General features: G+C 37.3%; 4 protein-coding genes across 6 annotated transcripts; 1 reads left to right on the top strand and 3 right to left on the bottom strand.

Moving 5' to 3' along the window:
- Nucleotides 1-6,081: 6,081 nt before the first annotated feature.
- On the bottom strand, nucleotides 6,082-6,393 carry LOC130714518 (uncharacterized). The gene has a single exon (XM_057564444.1). The coding sequence runs from the start codon at nucleotides 6,391-6,393 to the stop codon at nucleotides 6,082-6,084; it is 312 nt and encodes a 103-aa protein (XP_057420427.1).
- Nucleotides 6,394-6,811: 418 nt separating this feature from the next.
- LOC130733374 (NDR1/HIN1-like protein 13) lies at nucleotides 6,812-8,397 on the bottom strand. Its single transcript, XM_057585531.1, has 2 exons — nucleotides 8,275-8,397; nucleotides 6,812-7,782 (listed from the first exon to the last, which is right to left on the bottom strand). Exon 2 carries the CDS (start codon nucleotides 7,749-7,751, stop codon nucleotides 6,939-6,941), a length of 813 nt encoding a protein of 270 aa, XP_057441514.1. The 5' UTR covers nucleotides 7,752-7,782; nucleotides 8,275-8,397; the 3' UTR covers nucleotides 6,812-6,938.
- Nucleotides 8,398-11,770: 3,373 nt separating this feature from the next.
- On the top strand, nucleotides 11,771-13,176 carry LOC130733375 (thaumatin-like protein 1). Its single transcript, XM_057585532.1, has 3 exons — nucleotides 11,771-11,950; nucleotides 12,091-12,246; nucleotides 12,465-13,176. Exons 1-3 carry the CDS (start codon nucleotides 11,899-11,901, stop codon nucleotides 12,986-12,988), a joined length of 732 nt encoding a protein of 243 aa, XP_057441515.1. The 5' UTR covers nucleotides 11,771-11,898; the 3' UTR covers nucleotides 12,989-13,176.
- Nucleotides 13,177-13,956: 780 nt separating this feature from the next.
- LOC130733373 (probable inactive receptor kinase At5g10020) lies at nucleotides 13,957-20,666 on the bottom strand. Of its 3 annotated transcripts, none has more exons than XM_057585528.1 (5): nucleotides 19,350-20,666; nucleotides 18,889-18,940; nucleotides 17,533-18,450; nucleotides 15,383-16,873; nucleotides 13,957-14,773 (listed from the first exon to the last, which is right to left on the bottom strand). In XM_057585528.1, exons 2-5 carry the CDS (start codon nucleotides 18,935-18,937, stop codon nucleotides 14,187-14,189), a joined length of 3,045 nt encoding a protein of 1,014 aa, XP_057441511.1. In that variant the 5' UTR covers nucleotides 18,938-18,940; nucleotides 19,350-20,666; the 3' UTR covers nucleotides 13,957-14,186. The 3 variants fall into 3 exon arrangements, with proteins under 3 accessions (XP_057441511.1, XP_057441510.1, XP_057441513.1); XM_057585527.1 differs by having other exon boundaries at nucleotides 19,365-20,666; XM_057585530.1 differs by lacking the exon at nucleotides 19,350-20,666 and having other exon boundaries at nucleotides 13,957-14,767; nucleotides 18,889-19,313.
- Nucleotides 20,667-24,881: the final 4,215 nt, after the last annotated feature.

Here is a 24,881-nt window from a genome sequence, read left to right as displayed (position 1 = left end):
GGAGAAATGTGAAGAGAGTTTTCCAGGAAATGAAGAAGCGACTGACTACTGCACCAATACTAGCCTTGCCTAAGGAGGGAGAACCGTACGACGTATACTGTGATGCTTTGCATAATGGGCTGGGTTGTGTAATGATGCAGGAGAAAAAGGTGATTGCTTATGCTTCGCGACAACTGAAGATCCACGAAAAGAATTACCCTACGCATGATTTGGAGTTGGCTGCTATAGTGTATGCCCTCAAGATTTGGAGGCATTATCTATATGGCAGTACGTTCACGATCTACAGTGATCACAAGAGTCTGAAGTACTTGTTTGATCAAAAGGATCTGAACATGAGGCAGCGAAGGTGGATGGAGTTTCTACAGGACTACGAGTTTGCTCTGCAGTATCATCCATGGAAAACCAATGTTGTAGCTGACACTCTTAGTCGAAAGGTTATACATGTATCCCCGTTGATGGTCAAAGAGTTAGAACTGCTGGAGGCATTCCGAGATCTGAGCTTGGATGTTAAGCTCGCGCCAGGAAAGTTGTGCTTTGGAATGGTGACGGTGTCGAGTGGACTCTTGGACCAGATAAAGTTGAAACAAGAGACCGATGAAGGACTGATTGAGTGGCGCAAACTTGTTACTCAAGAGAAAGCACCGAAATTCACTATCGGAAACGATGGTCTTTTGCGTTGCAAAGGGCGAGTTTGCGTACCCAATGACGCAGCTATAAGGAGGTTGATCTTGGATGAAGGCCACAAGAGCAGGTTGAGTATTCATCCGGGAGTGAACAAGATGTATCAGGACTTGAAACTTCATTTCTGGTGGCCTGGGATGAAGAAACAAGTAGCTGAGTACGTGTCGACATGTCTGACATGTCAGAAGGCGAAGGTGGAACATCAGAAACCAGCAGGGAAACTGCAATCGTTAGATGTTCCGGAGTGGAAATGGGACATCATTTCTATGGACTTTGTGACGGCGTTACCACTAACGCGAAGGAGGTTTGATGCAATTTGGGTGGTAGTGGATCGATTGACGAAGACTGCTCACTTCGTGCCAATCAATCTGAACTACAAGATGGAGAAACTAGCAGAGATCTACATCGCTGAGATTGTACGTCTGCATGGTGTGCCGTCTAGCATTGTGTCGGATAGAGACCCGAGGTTTACCTCACGTTTCTGGGGAGCTCTGCAAGAAGCTTTGGAAACCAAGTTGAGGTTGAGTTCCGCTTATCATCCGCAGACGAATGGGCAAACCGAAAGGACTATTCAATCCTTGGAGGATTTGCTAAGGGCTTGTGTGCTAGACCATAAGGGAAGTTGGGATGAGTTGTTGCCGTTGATTGAGTTCACCTACAACAACAGTTTTCATGCGAGCATAGGGATGACACCTTACGAAGCTTTGTATGGTCGGAGGTGTCGTACGCCCTTGTGTTGGCATCAAGACGAGGAGAACTTGGTTATTGAACCTGAGTTGGTTCAACAAACCACATAAGAAGTGAAGTGAATCCAGGAAAAGATGAGAATCTCGCAGAGTCGTCAGAAGAGTTATCCTGACAACAGAAGGAAGGAACTGGAATTTCAAGCTGGAGATCATGTCTTCTTGCGGGTTACCCTGATGACAGGTGTCAGAAGGGCGATCAAGTGGAAGAAGCTTACTCCAAAGTTCATTGGACCGTACCAGATCATGGGAGGGAGAGAGAAAAAACCTTTGTTATGGTTAGAATAGAGAAGGATAATATTGGAAATGCAAGTTTAAAATTAACTAAATCTTTTTTAAAAAAAAAAATTAATCAAATCTAAACGGTTCATTTTTTTATTGATATATCCAAAGGCTAATATTAAAGTGGAGCACCATGGGCCAGTTTCAAAACTGTCCCACGGTAGGTAATACCTACAAACTTAGTGACAAGTTGAATATGTTCAATATGTAAATTATTTTCCTTAAGGGGAGATATAGCAGTATCTTTCGATATCAACTAAGAAAGGATAACAGATAACATGCCATTGGATTAGGAGGAATGTAATTCATGTTCTACATTATGAAGACAGTTACAAAGCACCAGCTTACATCAGCCATTATTCCCAAACACAATTAGTTCTCAAGCCAGAAAGTAAATTTAACGAACACGGCATGAGCTTTGTCATGTTTAACGATTGTTGCAAATGAGTTACCCAAAGTCATTAGATAAATACTAAATGGACAAACCTAGCTTTGACAGTGTATAGCAATGATTTAGTCTCAAGAAATAGCACAACACAATTAACCACAACATAAGCATGCACTATTTTCAAACTCATGGCACAAAAATAGCATCACTTTAATTTGGAAATTAAATCTACCTGAGTTCCCCAGTCACCGATATGATTTCGGCGAATAAGAGATTCCGGCTGACAAAATTCAAGCATACGAGATAATGTGTCCCCAATAATAGTTGATCTCAGGTGACCAACATGCATCTCCTTTGCTATATTAGGTGATGAAAAGTCAACCATAACTCTCTTGACATTGACTGGAAGTCGAGGAGCCCAGGAATCATCTCCTGTAATCTCTGTAGGAGGAATTTTTCTGTTAAGTGCTGATAGAGAGGTCTTGAATCATCTCAATAATCCAAAAAAAATCAAATCTCGTAACTTCCTTGCATACTCCACAAAGGGTACTTGAAAAGTTGATCACAAAATTTCTAAATTCAAAACTACAAGACAGAAAATGCAATCACCTCTGCTATCCACGTCTTCGATAAGATAACATTCACAAAACCAGCACCAACAACGGAGCACGATTCTATCATTTCAGATGGCATGGGGGGAGATTGTTCATTTGTTCATAATGGCCTAAAGCAACAAAAACACACAGATAACCATTTGACAGTAACAAATCAAAATGTAATCCCAAAATCAGTAACTGCATGTATCAGAAAATCACAGTGAAGTCAAAATCACAGAGACCTGAAGCAAAAGCTAAGGAAAGTTGCTTCTGTGTGTTCACCATAATTTTGGCTTCACCGCGGTTTTCTATCGCGTATTCAAACTCACACTAACTAGTAAAATTGCAAAAGGGATTCTAAAGAAAACACACAAGAAAAAAAGTAACAGAATAATATTCTCTAATAATATATACCTGCCCAATTGAGTGGGGATTCCTGAATTCTGTCTGCTTTCCTTCAATCTTACGCCACAGCCGCATCGCGTTATTACTGCAAGGAGAAAAAGTGTTTCAGTGAGTTTTAAGGAGTTCACAACAACAACAAATTAGTCTCTCCTGAGGGTTCGAACTTAACTGACCATTAGTAATCAGCGAATCTCGATTTCTCAACGCATGCACCACGACCACCAGCATCTGCCTCAGCAGGCACGGTTGTTTTGAGAGAAATCTCAAAGAGCTTCTCCAACTGCTTTTTCACACTGGCGGGAGAATCTAATTCCTGTATCGAAACGAGTTTGCTCGAATCACAATCGTATTGCTAAAATAGGGCTAAGAAATAATCCAAAATTTCGCAAACGAAAACGAAGAAATTGATGAAGTAATCAGTTATGGTTTGAAAATTGGAACTCGGTGAACTTACAATGTACATGGTGGATACGGATTGTGTTGTGTGGAACTGAATAGAAACGCCGAGAGGCAACGTTTGCTGAAAACTGTGTTCACCTCCGGCGCGACGCCGACTCAGGACGCCGGAGCGGCAGAGAGACGCAGTAGAGCGGCGGGCGCGGCGGCGAGTCTGGACACCGGAACTGAAGGCGTGAACAGAGGCGGGAGATAGCCAAACGAGAAACGCGCGAACAGAGGCGGGAACACGAACGTGACGTGAGATAATAGGTTTTTTTTATTTTTATTTGAAGGAGTAGGGTATATCAAAATAGGAATTGTGGGAAACTTAAATTAGTTTCCATATATTTCTTTATATTGATAGGATTTTTAGTGTAAATAAAAGTCAATGATATATCATTTGAACCAATCAGATATTCTATCAATCCTTCATCAAACAATTCAATTTGATAAAAACGATCTAAAATAATTAAAAACAAAATAAATTGAAATCTAAAAGTTCCAAAAATAACTAAAAAAAAATTGGATTGAACCGGATTGTGGATTTGATTTCCCAACGAGCAAATTAAATTCAAGCTGAACATTTGCAAATATATAATTCTTTTACATCATGCGATTCATATTATTTTCATCTCTATGAGCTCGTTTCGTATGTTAGATAGTATAAAGTCAGTTAGTATAAGACCTAATAATTTGAGACTTAATACGATAAGGTTATATTAAAATTATTTGCGGTTTGATCATTTTATTGTATAACTTATTATATTGTTTAAAACTTTAAATTTATATAGTATAATCTTATGGTTTGTGAAGTATTTAATAATTATATCAAGGATAAAAATGAGGGTCATATTAATGGATGGTGGTGGTGAGCGAGAGCAGTGGGGAACAATGGTGATGGTGAGTAGTAGGGGTGTATAAAGGGACAGGTTGGGACGGGTTTTGGTTATCCCCAACCCGGCCCTAAACACTGACCGAGCCAATTCATGGACCATAACCCGTCCAAAAGTTATTTTTATTGCTAAATTGTACCTTAGTCTTTCTTTTTGAATCTCTTCTATCCTTCGCTCCTTACTATACTCCGGCAGCTAGTCTCGAGTATTCTTTCCTCACATCCATCCTTCCGACAACGCGTTCAATAGCATAGTCAATGGCCCACCCTTTCTTTGAACCTTTTTTTTTGAACCTTACCCTTACTTGAATTAGGAATCTAAACTCGATCTTAGCGGATCTAACTTGAACTCCTTCTGTCTTAGCCTATCATCTTTATCTTCTATCCCCTGGAGCTCTCGTTTTTAGAGGATAAGCAGCTGACCTCTTCATAGTAATCCCCTCAGTCTCCAATCTAAGAGAAAAGTAGCTAGCTCCTAGCTTCATGTCTTACTGATCGATTTACTTCTTCTTTTTTTCTCATCTCAAGTTTAGTTTCTCTTTTCAGTTGGTGATTGAGGATTGGTATAGTTCCCGTCTCCCCCATTTCTGGCCAAAGAAAAAGAAGGGGAATTCCTTCCTAGACCCGAAGCAATCCGACAATATGCGGGTCCAATTTAGGACGGGTCTATGTAGGACGGGACCGGGTTGGCCCGAGGGACAATAAATCTAAGACTATTTGATACTAATTATAAAATTTAAAGATAATAACATACTAAAAGAGTTATAAGTTAGAACTATTTTTTAGAAGAAAGAACTTGAAATTATCAAATTCTTGCATAATCTATTGCACTTGAGAGGTTTACATTTTGTTTGATCTATATGCACGTGTCACTCATTTTGTTTGATCACTTTTCACTTGTCTCACATGTGCATAATGCACATGCATGATTTTCTTTTGTTAGATCACGAAAGTGTCCATCTTTTGACCAACGTTTACTTAATTTTTAAGATAGATGTTAAACATTTTCATCTCATCCACATGGTAAGATAAATTTGAGCACCATCTATCACATTTTGATCATTATAACAAATTAAAATTTTATAAAATATATATGTGGGACGGATCGGGTGACCCGAGTGTCAACCCGAACCTGGCCCGACTCGAAGCCGGATAACTCAATGATCAACCCAAACCCGGTATCTTTTAATGATCGGGTAGGGTCAACTTGGCCCTATAGGCTTGGGCCGGGACGGGTTGGCGGGTAGGGTCGGGTCTTGTACATCCCTAGTGAGTAGTGACAGTAGTGGAAGGTGGCGGTTGTGGTGGCAATGGGATGGTAACGACAACGGTAGTGATGTTGTTGATGGTGATAGTGGGTGGTGGTGATCTCATAAAATTTTCTTTCACTAATTATTAGTTATACGTATGAAAACTTTTATTTAAAATTACATGTGGGTATGCCATGCCAAATCTGACCTGCTACTAGGTAAGATCACCGGAACTTTGCCTTCGAGGAGGACTAAAACTAACATTTCACTAAACGTAGGGACAAAAAGTATAACTCTTTTTAATTTGGAATGAAAATTAAACTGAATGACAAACGCAGAGACCATTTTTTTTTATGCTTAACAACAAAGAGGACAAAAGAGAAAAGAAACAATAGAAAGAAGACCCCTACTGTCTAACTGTCACCATCCCTAAAGAATCAGCCAAAATCAAGTGCTCCATGCCAGGGAGGGGATCCTGGAGGTGGAGGAAACCTAAATCTTGGTTAACTCCCGCTTTAGCTAAGAAATCAGCACAAGCATTCCCTTCACGAAGAACATGCTCAATCCGCACAACCCAATCCTTCCTCAGTAAATCACAAATGTTGTTGATCAAAACAGCAAACTCATGAAAGTGAGAAGGAGGTTCCTGAATCAGAGTAACCGCCAACAATGAGTCAGAATAGCACACAACCTGACGATGACCTAGTTGCCAAGCCATCTCCAACCCATGCACACACAGACTAATTTAATAATTAACTCAAAAAAATTTGTGACGACATAAATATTTTGAAGATATCTCATATAATTGATTTCAATCACAAAATCAATTATTTTACGAGTTTGAGAGAGAAACTTCTGTGTTTTTTTTTTTACATCGGAAAGATAAATTGTATAATCGAGGGATTGATCCCTAGACTTCCCACACCCAACCCACAATTAAAATTTACAATATTACCTACAAAATCACTATTTCCATGAACATAAATATTTGTACTTTCAAATCACCTATATTATAACCAATTTTACTAAAATCAACTGTAACAACATCAATTCAAACACACACCAAATAACTCAAGCAAAATCAAATCCTAACTTTAATGGTGTATCAAGTAATGTGCAACCTTGCAATATTGTAATAATGTATACAAAATCTTGTATAATCTCTGCAAATATCACCATGACATATATAATAGTAAACAGGAAACAATGTATAATCAATCTCACAATGCCAACCACCCTCATCAGTCATCATTCAAATTTCCATCACCAAAGATCAACACCATAATCACAATGCCTAGAACCAATCTTGGCCTGCACCGTTAACTTATTCACCGTTACATCACAGTTCACCTTAACAGTAATCTTCCACGTCTTAACGGACCCCACTTTAATTCTCACCGGGGCCCTCAACTTAACGGTCAACGGAACCTTCCGTTTGGTCAACGCTTCCCACAACGCTCTTCCATCCTCACTCCTCAGTTCAACCTCTTTCCCCTTTAACGCCGTCATAAACACCGTCACGTTATTTGACGGCTGATAAAACGCCGGCAAAACGCCGTTACATAACCTCGCGCCGTTAAAGAAGATCTCGGCGGAGCTATCCTTCTCGTAACGGATCCCGATCTTGTCGTTAGGGTTGTCCGCTTTGACAGTGACGTCGAACTCCGGCGACATTGCCGCCGCCGTGGACGACGGCGACGAGATGTTGACGCCTTTGATGGCGATGCGTTCGATGGAGTAGCTTGGTGCTTCTGGACGGTACACGAGGTAGAGGATGCCGGCGGCGATGCCGATGAGCACGGCGAGGATGAAGATTAGTCCGAGGAGCCAGCAGAAGCAGCAGCAGAATCGGCAGCGGCGGTTGTTGCGGCGAGTGTACTGGTCGTAGCGGCGGGCGTTCTCCGGCGGTGGGGTGCGGTAGACTTGGTCCTTAGGGAGCTGGATGACGTAGGTTTCTAAAGGCGGAGCGGGCTTCTCCGACGGCGGCGGAGCGACGGGTGTCACCTGAGATTGCCCCGGTTGAGCGAACTCGGCGGAATCGGGTGGTGAGTCGCGAGGGTGAACTCGGTCTGCCATTGAGTGAGTCAGTGACGAGTCAAGGTGCTACCTGCAAATTCAAATGCAAATGAAACTGAAATTGAAATTGAAATTGAAATGCAAAGCAGTGAAGATCGAAGCATTGTTGGGTGGAATAAGAAGCACATAGTTTCCGCGTAGAATGTAATAATGGAATTGCATTAATTGATATACTCCAAAAATATTTCTATTTTGTTTATGATATGATCTTGGTATATTTGGAATGAAACTATATGACAAGAAGGAGAATATATAATGTGCATAGAGAGAAAGAAATCTGCAATCATGAGAAGAAATAAAAGAATTTTCACAATCAAATATTTTCATGCAAAAATTATCAACTATTTTTTGTAATACTTTCCTTCTTAGGGGTATTATATGTGATGGTGTTTTATTGATTTCCTTATTGGTTACTTGAATTGAAACCAGCTGAGGTATTAATTGGTTTGATGGCATTTTATTGAAATTGGTAAGAATAATCATAGAAAAAGATCAAAGAAAAATTGAAATGCATTAAACTTACAAGAATGAGGAGCAAAGAGAGAGAAGTTTGAGGGAGTCCTTTACTGCATCAGAAAGAGTCTTTAGGGTATGAGAAGAAGAAGAGGAAAAGGAGTGAGCAATGTATTTATTTATAGAGAGTTGGTCAGAGTGAGATCATGAAATGTTTTAGATTGTGGATGGAGAGAATACTTGTTTGTTCCAAGACAGCTCCTAATCCTATAATAATATGAAATAAATTAAACGTTTGTTGTAAGTGTATTGCATCGGCTTAGAGTTAGCGGTATAAATTCTAAAATGAAATATTTGTCACGTGCCCAATACTATAGTTAGTTTTGGATCTCTTATCGTGAGTCCTGACATTAATGCTAATGTTAGTTTTAGCGTCCTTAGCGTCGATTTCGGTTCACGCTAAGTAGTTTTATTTTTATTTTTATAGTGGACTGCTACTAATAAATAAAAAGGAAAATATTGGGTACAGATCAATGTAGGATCACACAAGGCTGGCTAATGTCGAAAAAACATGGGAGCAAAGAAACGAAGTGAATTGGTCAAGGAATATTTAGGGTTTAATTTAACATTTGGATTTCTTCTTCTTTTTGATTTTTTTTTGTAAGCACACACACGATTGGTGATTGCTTATTAGTTTAGAGTTGATTAATTTGTCAGCTACTTGGTTGGCGCTTTGCCATACACGGTTTTGCTTGTTTCTTTTGGATTGGCACGGAAGCCTGTAATGCTATATTATATTTTCTTTTTTCTGCTGGGAGGAAACAATCCCAGGTCACCTGAATAGCACAAATGTAACTTACTCGAATTTTAATCATAAATAACCATTAAGTCATGTTTGGATTTCTATTAAACACAATGGAATTCACGTTAAATTTAAATTTAATGTGACAAAATTTTACTTCTCGGTCGGTAGTTGAAGATCATGTTTTTTCATTTGCGTTGAGCTAACCAAATACATGAATTATGTCCCGCTTGATGTGGTTTCTAGTTTTATGTTTTAAAATTTTAAAAAACTAAAACTACTTTTTTTTCAGTTTTACAAATCTTGTTTTAGTTTTCAATTTAAAAAAAAAATTACTTCCAACTTTGTAATTTCACAATAGTCATCATCATTAACTTTGCAAATTCATATTAATGGGTGGAGGCGACGCTAGCTGGTGTTTGAAGTGGGTCAATTGTTTGTTTGCCATTGTTGTTGGGGAGTTGATATTCCCACCCCCTACACTCCAATTTTTCACTTTTTTTAATTCCAAAACCATTGGCCTTCCTCTTTTACATTCTCACCCCCTCACCTGTATTTACCGGGTTTTTAAAAATTTAGTATTTTTAAAACTCATCTACCGGATTTTTGAATTTTTTTTGTATATATGTTTAGTTTTGAGTTCTGAAACCAAGTATGTTTATATACATTGTCATTTTTTCAAAAAATCCAACACATTCCCGGGAATGTGGACGTAGGGAATCATATTTCCGTGTTTGTTATAAGGTTGGAAATTGGATGCCCGGACATAAAACATTCCCGAGAATGACATAACTTCCATAACTTCCGTCATTGGATTCCCTTGAAATTGGTTGAGAATCTTGCATTCCCATGAGAAAGTGAATGTAACTTCTCACTACTCACAAATTCCATCATATTTTTTTAATCTTTTTTGAATTTTTAAACTAAATAAAATTTAAAAATATTCCCGAGAATCCTAGATCCTAAATCCTAACCAAACACACCTTAAGCCTTACCCATGAATGATATTCCTAACAATCAAACTCCCAGGAATATTATTCCCGAGAATGTATTTCCCAACCTTCTACCAAACGCCCCCATAAAAGGTTGGGAAAAATAAAACACAGGTTCTAAAAAATCAAGTACGTAAAAAGTGTAGAAAGATGAACTATTGAGTTTTCGAAAATGTAGCATGAAGAGTTAACGAGTTTTAAAATGCTAATGTGTAGTGCCCTACTTTTGAAAAACAAGTACTAGTCTAATAAAGTGCTGAGAACTTAAGTTGAGTGTAAATCACCAAAAATTGTACCAAGAATAAGAACACATAAGCAATTGTACATTTTAATATACCGAGTTCTAAATCTCGGTACATTAAAAACATACTTGAGTTTTAGAATTCATTGAATATTGAAGCATATGACATTTTAGGAAATCGCTACTTTAAATGGGGTTGAGAATTGGATCGGTAGGAGTAAGTAGGAATTTTTTTTTTCAGGCTTTGATGTGGGTCCGCCCCTGGGTAGAAGTCTTAATATCAAGTCCTTTGATTACAATTTTGAGATCGGACATGAATGATTTTAGTTTAAGATATTTTGTAACATTTTTACAAACTTTCACAAAAATATAAACACAAACAAAAACAAAAAATAGCATCGGCTAAAAATCAACGCTAACAAGACAACAATTAACGCTGCAATTGATTTAGCGTCGCGCCACCGTGGCTGATGACTTCATTTCTTGTATCTTGATATAGTGTATCAAGGAAGTAAGTTTGTTTTTGATGGCTTCCAGCAAGGGCTGATTTGCAGGGGGTGGAGAAGACATAATGAAAGCACTATTTTTTTTTTTTTGAAGAATTAAAGCACTAATTTGGTGGAATGAAACTGTGCCAAGCAAAACTCGCAGGAGAGCAAATAAAAGAGAAATCAAGAAAAAAAAGGAAAATGGTGAGAATTAATTGTGAAATGGAATATTTTGTTTGAAATGATTATGAAATGGAATTGACAACAACAATTTATTTCATCAGAAAATATTCCTAACTTAAATCCAACCCTTTTTTTTTGTCAATGGATAGTGAAAATCCAACCATTAAACAATGTGTGTCAGCCAAGTTGGTTTCTTAGATGTGCGTTTGGGCTTGGACGTTTCACTTTGGCCCATCTGTATCACTCTCCTTGCTTCAAGACTCAAGACTCAAGACTCAAGAGCACTCCCAAATCGAATCCTCACTACACATTAAATGTCTTACAAGTGATATGATTTTAATTAAAATTAATCTTATAATCTTATGATTTTAATTACAAGATTAAGGCATGTCGTAATTTAAATCTTTTTTTATTACATGGAGGGCTAAAGTCCGGGACATGAGTAACTCACATGTTTGAGTTAAGGGTAACTGAAGGTGAAGGGTTAGGGTTCGAACCCTGAGAAATAATAATTTGTACTAATTTAGTAACAACTAACATTTGTCTATAAAAAATGAGGGTTAAAGCCTCTTTTTAATCTTTCTTTATATATGAATAAATTAATTCTTAAAATTGTTAAAGCCATAGCCTTTATATTATTGACTATTTTAAAAAATCCACAAAATCAAGGAAATGATACCGAAAAAGGAAAGTAATAATCACTAAGATATTTTCAACTAACATCAAAGGTAATAAAATGTTGAAATTGAGAAAGAAATCTAAAAAGGTGCAACAATAAAATCATAGAAATCGTAAAACCAATATATTGATACCCTTCAACATACTTTTTTATCAAGATATGAAAAATGATTGACAAGATCAAGTACTAGATAAGACCAAGTACTGCGATGCCTCCTCAATGTAGTATATATATAACACCTTCTTCACCATTGGTTTCATTACGAAGAACACTAGAATCTCAATATTAGAAAGAAAAAAAAAATCATCCATGGAAATCCAAGCTTTGTTGTCTCTCATTCTTTTGAGCCTTTGTGCCTTAGGTATGCATATTGTCATTTTTCCCCCTCTCTTTCTATCATTCTTGAATATATATACAATTGGTATATAACAAAGATTTGTTTAATTTATTCTCAACTAACAAAAGTTGCATAATATTATATATGCATGCATGTTGTTGCAGGGGTTCACTCAGCCACATTCACATTCACAAACAATTGTCCCTTCACTGTCTGGCCAGGAACCTTAACAGGTGCAGGCAAACCACAACTATCATCAACCGGCTTTGAACTTGCTCCCCAGGGTTCTTCTTCCTTGGATGCTCCTGATGGATGGTCAGGTACGCCCGTAGGGACGAAATCATATGCATTACAAATAAGATTGTCGCCCCTGAAAGAAAAAAAAATTATTTGATAAAATACTATTTTAAAAATTTTATACTACATTTTTCAAATGGAAACAAATTGACTTACATTTTTCAATTAATTATTGTTAATTTTATTGATGGTGTTAAATTTTTGTTCCTTTTACTCAATTTTTCTGGTTTCGTCATCTCAGGTAGATTATGGGGAAGGTCTCAATGTTCTACCTCTTCATCAGGACAATTTACATGTGGAACAGGAGATTGTGCCTCTGGCCAAATCACATGCAATGGTGCAGGTGCAGTTCCCCCAACATCACTAGTGGAACTCACTCTAGCTTCAGATGGGGGCCAAGATTTCTATGATGTGAGCCTTGTTGATGGCTTCAATTTGCCGCTTTCATTGACCCCACAAGGCGGCAGCGGCGGATGCAGTTCCACTAGTTGCTCTGTCAATGTGAATTCAGTGTGTCCTCCAGAATTGGCTGTTAAAGGCTCTGATGGGAGTGTCATTGCTTGCAAGAGTGCATGTTTGGCTTTCAATAGGCCAGATTATTGTTGCACAGGGAGTTTTGGTAATCCTCAGAGTTGCCCACCAAGTAACTACTCAAAAGTCTTCAAGGGACAGTGCCCTCAAGCTTATAGCTATGCTTATGATGATAAATCTAGCACCTTCACATGTTCTGGGAGACCTAACTATGCCATCACTTTCTGTCCATGAGATAGAGCTAGGATTCAACTTTCATTGTATTGTTCAATAGTGAAACTTATTTTTAGAAAAAAAAAATCAGTAGTGAACAATACAATGAAATATTTTATTTGAAGTATGCATTTTGCTTTTATAATAAAATGTCATTTTGATCCTTCAAAATGTAATAGCTAGTTAATCATTTTAATTTCTGAAATAAAGAATTTCATTAAAAAGTCATCGTAACTGTAAACTGCTTGTCAATTTAGTTAAGATCAATACCTTATTCTTAGAAATAGTTTTAAAGAAGAGACCAACAAAATGCCACATGTCATTCTACTGTTTCAGTGTTGCGTTCCATTTTTCCGTCTCTTTCCATAATAAGTAACACCGTTGTTTGGTTAATATGGACTAATCAATTTACATTAATCGTTAAAATTATAGATTTAGTGTGTTTACCGTTGTTTGGTTCTTATGAATGGAAAAAAACTATTCGATCAGTCTCGACTACTTAGTGCGTTGATCGTGAAACGATGATTAATCTCACGGTTATCGATTATCGAAATAACTTTTATAAAGACAAAAATGAATGTACCTCTTCAAACACGTAACATATCCCGAGTCTCATGTATACACCTTCAATATTAAAGATAAACTTGCAAGTAAAAAGTTAAAACACCAATATTTAATTCAGCACAGTTTTAAATACTTCACAAGGTAAAGAAGATTCTCTTCAAAGCATCTGTCATGTTTGAATCGGCTAATTCTCTTTCCTCAAAATCAATTATGAAATCCAGAAACTACTTAAAGAAGTTTCTCTCCAGAACTAGAACTATTCAAGTAAGTTAGAATCAATGATAGAGTTGAGTCAAATGCAATTGATTTAGATTATAGAATTATTTCACATTGATTACATAGATGACAAATGCCTCAAATAGTTTAGACCACCACAGACTGCAAAACAATCCATTAGTGAGGGAAGTATTTTGGCACACATAAAGAATAGTGGGGTGACTTCTGACAATATCAATAACTAGATGAATCTATGATGTAAATTCAACAATATACAATCTTCCCATTCAAGGTTTAAAAAGAATGAATTTCCTTTGATAAAGAATTTCATTAAATATCAATAGCTTTTATGGCAAAAGAAATGATACTTCCAGGATTAGAAGTGGACCAAACATGCTAATAGACAATGGTGTTAGTGGTTAGGCTATGGTGAAAAACTCTACCTTATTGCTGAAAGATCTTCGAAGACTGTTTTCATGTCAGGCCTCTCAGATGCTGGAAGGATGCATTTTAGTGCCACCTTTAGCATGTCATCAAGAATTCTAGGTGGTCCTTCTCCACTGTTCTTGTCCACAAGGGACCTCTCAAGGCACTGGCTAGCGCGGCCTTGTTCGGCCAAGAATCTCACCCAGTCAGTGACCTCAACCACCCCAGGAATGCCAGAAACTATTTCTCCAGAGCTTCTTCCTGTCAAGAGCTCTAACAAGACAACACCAAATGCATAGACATCACTTGTTAATGAAGGGCATGGTTTGCTTGATCTCGCAAACTCAGGCGGTCGGTAACCGAGTGCGCCGGCATTTAGAACTTGCTCAGCAGTGCCTGCAGCGGTGAGGATTCTGTGCAAGCTGTAGTCAGTGAGCAGGACATTTCTGTTTGGAGTCTCTAGTAGAATGTTTGTGGATTTGAGGTTGCCATGAGGTATGGCTTTCTCATTGTGTAAATAAAGAAGGCACCGGGCCACCTCTACAGCTACCCTGAGCCTTTCATCAAGAGACAAAGGATGGAGATTTCTCTTATCTGCTTCTGCAGAAAAATATTGAAACTGTTAAACAAAGCTGGCACCATGCAGTTGAAAAGGATCAAGATCCTCTGATATGGATACTTCACATGGTGCAACTCTTTGAATATTTTTATGCAGAGAAATATAGACACTAAGTTTCACATGACACTGTGGTTTGATATTAAATGATCCTAAATCCTAATCCCAATTGAAATATCCAATCTACAAGTCAATAAGGCCTTGAAGTTCAGCTCATTAAAGTTCTGCAAAAAATCTTCAAGGATTTTTACATGATTTATTCATTGGTTGTCAAGAGACCTAACTGTTAGCATCTAGGAACAAAATGACTCTTGAAAAGAAAAATAAGTTTTATATTTTTTTTCAAAACAACGGTCCAGTGACTCCAGCCAGTAAATATAGTGAACACAAATTCTAATAGATCTTCATCTTTGGCATGCAAAGTTTAGTCCATCCACTCATGCATACTCCAAGTTACATAGCAAACTTGAAATTTTTATAAATATCCACCATCCTGAAAGAGCTTCATGTATTCCAAGAATAGCAGAAGTATTATTTAAAAATAACATGCCTATATTTTTTGTTTCAAAAATAGCAAGAAGCCATAATCTTACCATGGAGATAAATGTTCAAAGAATGTGCATTCATGTAATTTGATATAATCAGCCTCTCATGCTCCTTTGGCCCCAGGTAGTAACCCTGAATAGACACCAAGTTTGGATGCTTGATAGTCCCCAGTTTTTTTATTTCCCTTGCCAACTCCTTTTTCCCTTTAGTTATTCCTTCTCTTAACCATTTCACAGCCAATGCATGACCAGATTCAAGTGTAGCTTTGTAGAGTGTTCCATGACAACTCCTGCCAATAACTTCCGCCGGAGCACGTGAAAGTTCTTCTGCAGTTAGCCCCAAGGATCCATCAAACAGATGCAAGTCCCCAACCAGTTTATCCGGAGAAGATACTTTGAGGGAACCAGGATTCTCAACTTGAAGATGGCTTTTAGAAGATGAAGGATTTGAAGCTGACAAAATAGACATAGGAGAGGACATTCCTTCCTCATTCTTAGCTAATTCAGAATGATCAAGATCTTGTGGCTTCTTTACGATTGGATCAATGTTCCGGGTAACATCAGAAGGCGGTAACGATTCAAAATTTCTGTTAGGACTCTTTGATGTGGAAGTAGTACTCTCTTGGATGATGCCACTTGCTGCATTTTGCCTAGATGTCCTTTCTTTTTTGTGATGAACCCTATAATAAACCATTATACCCACAATAGCCATCACAAAAGCAGCAGTAACCAAACATGGAATCAAGGCTCTCCTAGTTGCGGACTTCTTAGGCAAACCGTGTTCCCTCAAGCCTATGTTGGAAGAATCTTTTGGCGATAATGGCGAATGTGGAAATGTTAGCATAGTGTTTCCTGGATGAAATGCTGATTCTGGGAACTGCATTAAGTTGTCTGGTACAACACCAGAAAGATTATTCAAAGACACATTGAGTGCTCTCAATTCATCTGGGAGATCATCAGGAATAGCACCTTCCAATTCATTGCTACAGAGATATAGATATGCCAAATTGTGAAGCTTGCTCATGTTTCGAGGAAGAAGCCCACTCAAGTTGTTATGTGAAAGATCAAGAAACACCAGACTAGAATTTACAGTGGAAATCTGAAACTGCATAGGGATTGGTCCAGAAAACTTATTGTTCGAGAGGTTGAGACTAACCAATTTGGTTGAGTTGAAAAAAATTGGTAGGAGGAACCCAGAAAGCTGGTTGAAGCTGAGGTCAATCTCTTTCAGTTCTGGATATGTTCCTAAGACTGGTGGGAGAAATCCCTCCAATGAGTTATTGGATACCCTAAGTGCAGTTAACCTTAAAAATTGGGAAGTTTCATTTGGCAGCATTCCTGTGAGTGAGTTTGTACTTAGCTGAATAACTTCCACATAGTTACCCCAATACTGAATCCTTGACAAGTTACCTGAGAGCATGTTATTGCTCAAATCTATGATGGCACAGTGGCCTACCTTAAGAGGTAAGGGACCTGACAATATGTTTGAAGATAAATTAAGCTTCCTGAGAGTTACTGAGGTAATGCTTCCAATGGGACCTGCAAAGAAAGCTCATATTATAAAGAGAAGGGTATGCAGAAACTCATTGAATTATTCTTATTTTGAACCCATGTCATATGTGATTTTATGAAATCCTGTCTTAGTCATTTCCCCATTTCATCTACCCGAGTTTGAGAGCGATTCAACTCAATTTCCTTAGGCTGAATCGTACGTTAACTCGCGAGCTTGACAGCCATGTGACAGAGTTATGTATGAAATATGATTTTTCCAACAATATGCTGAACAATAATACACGAACTTTAAATTCGAGAAATTATGTTTTTATGTAATTAAAGTACTCCAATATTTTATACAAGTAAGAAATTTATGAAATGCTCTTTATTCTTACTCAATCTACGCTAATCAAGTATAGACTTCCATTTCAGCTTAATGACCATAGTAATATCTTTCAAAATCTGTATAACAGTCCATCTCTAAAGAAATTTAAGTGACAAGTATCTTATTCATTCCCCAGAAGAAAATCATCTAAGGGTCTATAAAATAACTAAAGTAGCACAATAAGGTATCAATTTATGTAACCAAAAGACAGACAAATGCATCCAGAGTCTAGATATAGTGGTAGGCCCCTAAATGTAAAATGAAATTTGAAGAAAAAAATATGATTACAATTCACACATTATACACAGAAATAAGGTACCTTCAAGTTTGTTTTGACTAAGATCCAGTTCAGACAACATCATTGAACTTTCCTTCAGCAAAGTTTCTGGCAATGACCCTGTCAACTGGTTGCATGCGAGTCGAAGAATCCTTAGAGATACCACAAAGGTGAAGGAAGGTATGTTACCCACTAGCTCATTATTACTAGCATCAAAGACTTCTAAATTGTCAAGGTATGGCATGCCATCATGAGCAAATAGCTCACCAGTCAATGAATTGTGGCTAATGTTCAAATATTGAATTGATGATACATAGGAGTCATCTCCAAGTCCCAAATCCGGTGTACCTGAAAACATGTTGCTGCTTATGTCCACATGTAGCACACTACCCATCTGAGAAAAGAGATGCATGATATCCCCAGAAAAGTTATTATTGTGCAAATCTAAGTATTTCAACTTCTCAAGTTTGTGAAGCCCAATAGGAAGAGTGCCACTAAATTCATTTGAAGAAAGATTCAGATACACTAAGTTATTCAGTTCAACAAAGTTAGAGAGTAACGACCCGTTGAACTTGTTGAGGGACAAATCAAGAAACTCAAGTGATTTTATCGGACCAATTTGTAAGTCACTTCCTGTGAACTGGTTGTTCACAATTGACAAGTTGTGAAGCATTGTGAGGCCACTGATAGCAAGGAAATTGAACTCCCCAACCAAACCAGCATTATCTAGAGCGATTGAGACGATGTTGCCTTCAGTACACATTATCCCAAACCAGTTCTGAGGACACCCATCAGATTCTAAAGACTTGGAATCCCAAGAATTGAAAACTAAACCCAAAGGGTCATCCTGAAAACTCTTCTTGAGTTCAAGGAGTGCATCAATATCTGAATTGCCGAATGCAATTGCCACCAACAACAACAGCATCAGCAAGATAGCCTGCATTCCTTTCCTTGTAGCTCCTAATCCAAGAATCAACAACACAAACATACATTATTATACGAAGGATGAAGCTTCTAAAATTGATTCTGAAGCCAGAATCAATTATGGGGAGAGGATTATGTGAGTAACTTCTCTAAGTTGATCCAAACATGCAATGCACAAGAATTCTATAATGCAATGCACTTCACATATAAAGGCCAAAATTTCAACAATACAGCCACAATATCACTTCTTCTTTTCTACAATTACAAATCTGAATTAAAAAAGGAACAAAAAATTTGAAAAGAGTGTTGACTGGTTCAACTAACAATAACTAAGTTCCTCACCTAGTACATAATTAGCAATCATCATCAAACAAAAAAATCTAATATTTTCAACTCTTGCAACACAATCATAAGTTCATGACCCTAAAAAAGGCAGCAGAAAAAATAAAAATAAAATGATGCATTCTTACTCACCTCTTACTTCATAAGCATTATAGTTGAACAATGAAGCACATTTGAGCATGTTCTGAAACAGCAGAAACAACAATGAAGACCAAGTCCAGTAGAAGAGAAAACTCACATGGAACAACCAAACCCCAGTAAATTTCAGCTGGATTTTTCACTAAAAATGAATGCTTTTGAGTAGAAGAAGCTATGAATCTGAACAATGAACTAGAATACAGCAAAATGCAGTGTGAAAAAGAAAAAAACTAAGAGAAAAAACAAGCAGAAGCAGAATGAAGTGGTAGAAGAAGAAGAGTAAGTAAGTAAGAAACAATGGTAGGTGAGGGTTGCGGTGTTTATCATGAGATGATTGAACAAAAAGAGATAAAAAAACAATTTTTTATATAAAAAAAGCTTCTACTACTTCTAAAGACAGACTTTTCAAGACATCATCACCAGATGCAAAAGCAAGTATACTATGATTATCTTACCTCGGTAAGACTCACCTTTGACTTTGGTAGTAAATTTTTAAGGACTACTTTCTCTGTTTCTCTTTACCCCTGCAAAGAAAGCATCCCAATGCAAAAGCGCGTTCTGGCATTTTCCAAATTTAACATGTTATTGAAAAATGGTACAGATCATTAATCAAAAAAAGAAAAATGGTAGAGACCCAAAAGAGATTTGCATCATTGCATGTTGAATTAAATGTTATAAGTTGGAAAACAAAGAAATTGGAAGCAAGAAGATGGGTTTCATCTACTCCACGGTGCTCCAGTTCAACTTCCATCCTTGGATATAATACTAAAATATTAAGTGTTTCAGATTCAATGTTTAAAAAAAAGACAATGACAAGTATACCCCTGCTCTACTCTCTCCCTTTCTCCACTTGCAAAACCGCCGCACTCTCCTTGTAGAACCCTTCGCCGCCGCTTGCCACCGTCAATCTCCCTCGGCCTACCAGCATCATCACTAAGGATTCACCAAAAACATTGTACCTCCCTAACCACCACCAGATCCTTTCTCCCTGACCACCATTCAGCCCAGCCGCACTCCTCACCACTTTGAATTTCTCAATTCCAATCAAGTAAGTCCAGAATACCAAATCAAATCTGCAATTATCATCATCAGATAAATTTAAAAAGAGAAGAATTAAACCCAGATCTGAGTTTTCTCTCATCAGATCTGGGTTTCTCTCATCAGATCTGGTTCTTTCTCCTCTGAGTTTCCTTCCTTATATCTGTGCTCATCACATGCACCCCGCCGACGACGATGGCCATAGAGAGCCACATCGGTGTCGTGGAGCCTTCGCAATTCGCATCAGAACCACGCGCAGGATCTAGATCTCCAGCACACAAAGGGGTCGTCCTAGAAGTCGCACGCGCCGCCGGAAACTGATATGGGACGGTGGCCGCGACGCAGCAAGGACGACGAAGACAGAGAGTCACCTGAGGAACTGAGATGGGTGGGGAAACACACAACATTTGGCGCAATCGCAGAAGTCATCACTGGTCCTTCGACATGGTTGAAGATGGCACTGCAACGAGATTCAATTGCGTCTTATAAGAAGGCCAAAGAGATAATTGACGATCATGGCGGCAGAAGGACTGTATTGTCGATGATGGTATGCTCCAGGGTTGCTGGTTTGGTCTTCAACGAGTGGCTGCTTAGTATGATTGCCAAATATTTAAGTAGTTTCTATTGTATCATTTGAACGATTCATTTGCTCAGTTTGATTTCATTCTTTCTGGTTGTTAGGATGCTTATGTTTAGGACAAGTGCCATGACTATTAATGCTTCTTTGATTGGCATCTGGAAGGAAACTGAATTCATCTGGAATGTGTTGGCACCTGGTGATTGAGAAACTCAGATGGTTGTGATAGGATGGTGATGGTGGAAGGAGAAAGATGGAAAAATTTGAGAAAATGAGGATATTTTTGTCTTATCACTCATATAGTAAAACTGAAGCACCGTGTGTCAGTTTCAAACTGACACACGGTAGGCACTGTCGGATGCGGTGGTTGTTTGAATTACTAGGTTAAACGTTCAATTCTTAGCTACACTCATGAGTGTATTTAAAGGGTAGCGGGTCACGATCGCCTTTAAGAATTTTAATTTCTTTAGCGACGATATGATTTTTCATATATGAATTTTTTTTTTATTCTTAGTCTGACGCTCCTAAAGATCTCTCAAGAGGTATCCTATATTGAGATTATTATATTTGATCCGGGTGTGGTAAAGGTAAAAAGTCTCTCAAAAGTGTGTCACGTGCACAAAATTGGGAGCTGTCTTAAGGTGTTCCAAAAGCCTCTCAAACGGGTGAGGCTGGAAGAGCTGGTTGGGGATGTTCATGAAGGGTAATCCTAGGCGTAAATCAAGGGAATATCGTAAGTCTCAATTTCGAGGTCTACGAACAATGAATGATGGCAAAAGTCCGATCATGATTCCCAAATGTCTAGCCAACTTGGCTCATAACTTTCCCATTGGACTATTGGTTTTCATTTACTTAGGGAGTCTCCTCAGATTTGTTTTATTTTCAATGATTGCATAGAGATTTCTTTCCCAATATCTATAGTGGTGTAGGCTGTTTTTCTTAGGTTTATACATCCATGAAGCAAAAAAATGTTGTGCTTAATGAACAATAAATTGATTTGATCTCATGATGTGTAATTATTTGCTTGATCATATTTGTACGAAAGAAGCTAAAGAAAGCAAACTCAAAATTGACATATAACACACATCATTTTGGGCAACTACGATGGGCCACTTTTTAAGTGACTTAGTATCATACATCGAGAAAATTGAAGAAGTTTATCTTGAGAATCTTAAATGATGAAGTTAAGTTACTGAAATATTCATCCCTCTTATTTTCACAATCAACCTCTAAGAACGCCATACTTGATAGGAGTTTCACCTCTTCGACCCTCACTACCACCATTGACACCTCACTCCCTAACAACTCACATCGCCAAGCCATATAAATGACACGAAACAAGAAATTAATATAAATTTTTTTTGAACTCAATATAAATTCTTTTTAAACCAATTAAATCACCTTGTGAAAATAGAAGGCACCACTCATTCTATATAATTAAATTAAACCAGTCAATCAGGTACTCGGTGAGTATCAGTTGTACTAGTTAAAAGAGTTTGCTTGATCTCCTAGATTGAAAGTTAAATTCTTCAAAATCGTAATGTAAAAAAAAATTCAGCATTCACAACAGCAAAGTTAAAATATGAGAGCAATTAAGTATATAGAATGGTGTACTCTTTTCCTTCACTAGGTTTTTATCCCACTGAATTTTTCCTAGTAAAGTTTTAATGAGACACATTCTTAAGGGGAATTAAATTTCCCACCCCATCCATTAGAATTGCCACCCCACTAAAATACTCCGGAAGATTAAGTTCTGGAGTGCTCCAGAAGTTAAACTTCCGGATCGTATCAATTGGTTTATTTACTACGCACTTAAATTTGACACCTTCATTTTTAAAGGACTTCGGAAGTTTATCTTCCGGAGCACTCCAAAACTTAATCTTCCGAAGTATTTTAGTGGGGTGACAATTCTAATGGATGGGGTGGAAAATCTAATTTCCATTCTTAAGGGATGGTCATCCAAGGGGGAGTGTTATGAATATTTGGATGCTCATCGGAGTTAAGAGTCCATGAGCCAGACTCACATGTATACTTGTTCAACACTCCAAACCTAATATTATAAATACAAGGGAGTATGCACCTAATAGATGATCCTCATCAGACTATTTCTCTATCTCTCATTGTTCTCTTCTCCTTTCTCTACTTGCTTACGCTTTATTCACAACATTAATAAAGTATATTTGTGGTGCTTCTTGCTATCTTTTTTTTTTTTTTTTTTGTCTCTTGTGCATTTTCCACACTGAAAAAATTGTTTACGGAGGAGGAGGGTGTGGGGTTTGGAATTTAGGGGTTGCATTGTCTAAACAACCTCATTTATTACCAAGCATGTTCATATCTTTATCACCCGAGATGTTTAAGACTTGCAAGTCTTTTTTTTTTGGATTTTTTCTTTTTTATTTTCTTTGGGTCAGAGGCTTTTCTTTGACTTGTCTAATATATAAGTGCATATGAGAATTGGGCCAGGCTCCTTTAATGGCAATGCTATTATAACCACAATGCTTATATTCTTCTAATAATGAATGAAATGCTTCCACAAGTGAAGGGCCCATTCATTCTCTACGACTATGGCCTATAACACCAAGCAATAAATCTCGATGTTGCCTCTATCAGCAAATTAATGACACACTGATTTTTCTTTATTATGGTCCAAACCAACATACATCTAGAAAAGGAAAAAAAAAACACAGTTCCACTATCCATTACAAATTGAATAAGGATAGTGTCACTTAGTTCAAAATTTATCTTTTTATGAAAGTTGTTTGAAAAAATATGACTGGTTGAATATATTGAACTGAAATGTGGGAATGTTTCTGAAATAGTTTTTACATAAAGCATAGATTCACTTTCATAAATTTCAAAAAAAAAAATTCAAAAAGTTTCATACATGTTGTTAGTGTCCAATTACAACTAGTGGCGGTGGAAAAAAATTTAATTCTAGGGGCCAAAGATCAAACTGGAGGGCATGATAAAAAAAATATGACATGCCTACAATGATTTTTTACTACTCAAATGCATAAACATCACATATGAGAAAATAAAATTGAAAAAAAGTAAGGGGGTCATGGCAGCTGTGTACTCCCTTCCTTCGCCACTAGTTACAACATGACACATGGGCTAAAAAAAAGAGTTGAGGAAAATTATCACATTATAAATAAAATATTAAGATAATGAGTAACTGAGTTTTTCATTCGACAACAAAATAAAACGTACATATACTTTTTCCATAGTTTTTAATTTACATGATACAACTAGATAAAATGTACATATACTATTGTATTTATGTTTTCTCCATAGTTTTTACATGACCTCCTTAGTAAGGGTCTAAGGGTCATTAGGTGTTGTTGGGTTTAAGGAGCCTCAACAAGACGGCATTGGCATAAAAATGTGTCAGTTGGTGCTATTTATTTGCAAACTCTTGTCCTCAATCAATTAATTTCATCACCCAACGTTGGATTCCATGATTAATTAATATGCTACACTCATAGCTACTAGCAGTTAAAGTGTCAAAACTAACCTGAAATCTCATCTTCATACACTAATCAAACATCATCATCACACAACTCTAATTAACTGTTATACAACTTAAGGTTAACTCTTTTCACCACTAACTTGACAATTGACATGTTCTCTGTTTGTGTGTGTTATCTTAAATTAATCACAATTAATCAACAACATGATAATTTATCATAAACCATCTCCCAACATCAAGATTAGAGGGCTTAAAAGAAAATCATAGGCTTAAATGCATTTTTGATCCCTGATGTATTGTCATTGTGCGATTTGGGTCCCTTATGTTCAAAACGAGCGAATTTAATCCCTCATCTTCCAATTTGTGAAAATTGGGCCCCTACGTTAAGTTGCCTTCCAAAATTAAACGGAAGTTGTTGATGTGGCCTCTTTAACTGACGTGGCCCTGACGTTGCACGCCACTAGGATGACATGTCACATAATTTTCTTTTCCTTTAAAAATATTTCTTTTTTCTTTTAATTTATTATTTTTTTTTAACTTTTTATCTTCTTCAACCCTTTACACAGCACCACCTCGCCTCCCTTCTTCTTCTTCCCTCTTCATCCAATACCATGAATTTGAAATCAAATCTTACACAGTAAATTAAAGCCCACATATATTGAATCAAACCCAAATTATCTAGAAAACGGGATGAATCAACCATTTTCTCCCTGCTTCAAAGTAAAACAACCCATAAAGGGTTTCAAATTAACATCAATTCCAGAAACAAACAAAAATTGAATCTTCAAGTTATTTTCTTTAACAGATCAACAACTTCATCAAGAACAAGTGAACAACATCAATAAAAATCTCTGCAGGGAACCCAGAAAGAGGGGAAAAGGTAAAATTCCAGAAACATAGAAA

The sequence above is a fragment of the Lotus japonicus genome, chromosome 1 (assembly GCF_012489685.1).
Source record: "Lotus japonicus ecotype B-129 chromosome 1, LjGifu_v1.2".
Classification (NCBI taxonomy): Eukaryota; Viridiplantae; Streptophyta; class Magnoliopsida; order Fabales; family Fabaceae; genus Lotus; species Lotus japonicus.
The sequence above is the reverse complement of the archived record's forward strand: the minus strand, read 5'-3'. Positions and strand labels throughout refer to the sequence as shown.

Coding starts and splice junctions, on each gene's coding strand:
- LOC130714518 (XM_057564444.1), bottom strand. CDS start 6,393: ATGGCTTGGCAACTAGGTCATCGTCAGGTTGTGTGCTATTCTGACTCA.
- LOC130733374 (XM_057585531.1), bottom strand. CDS start 7,751: ATGGCAGACCGAGTTCACCCTCGCGACTCACCACCCGATTCCGCCGAG.
- LOC130733375 (XM_057585532.1), top strand. CDS start 11,899: ATGGAAATCCAAGCTTTGTTGTCTCTCATTCTTTTGAGCCTTTGTGCC. Junction 11,951..12,090: donor TTTGAGCCTTTGTGCCTTAG/GTATGCATATTG, acceptor ATGTTGTTGCAG/GGGTTCACTCAGCCACATTC. Junction 12,247..12,464: donor TGCTCCTGATGGATGGTCAG/GTACGCCCGTAG, acceptor TCGTCATCTCAG/GTAGATTATGGGGAAGGTCT.
- LOC130733373 (XM_057585528.1), bottom strand. CDS start 18,937: ATGCTCAAATGTGCTTCATTGTTCAACTATAATGCTTATGAAGTAAGA. Junction 18,451..18,888: donor TAATGCTTATGAAGTAAGAG/GTGAGTAAGAAT, acceptor TTCTTGGATTAG/GAGCTACAAGGAAAGGAATG. Junction 16,874..17,532: donor TAGTCAAAACAAACTTGAAG/GTACCTTATTTC, acceptor CTTTCTTTGCAG/GTCCCATTGGAAGCATTACC.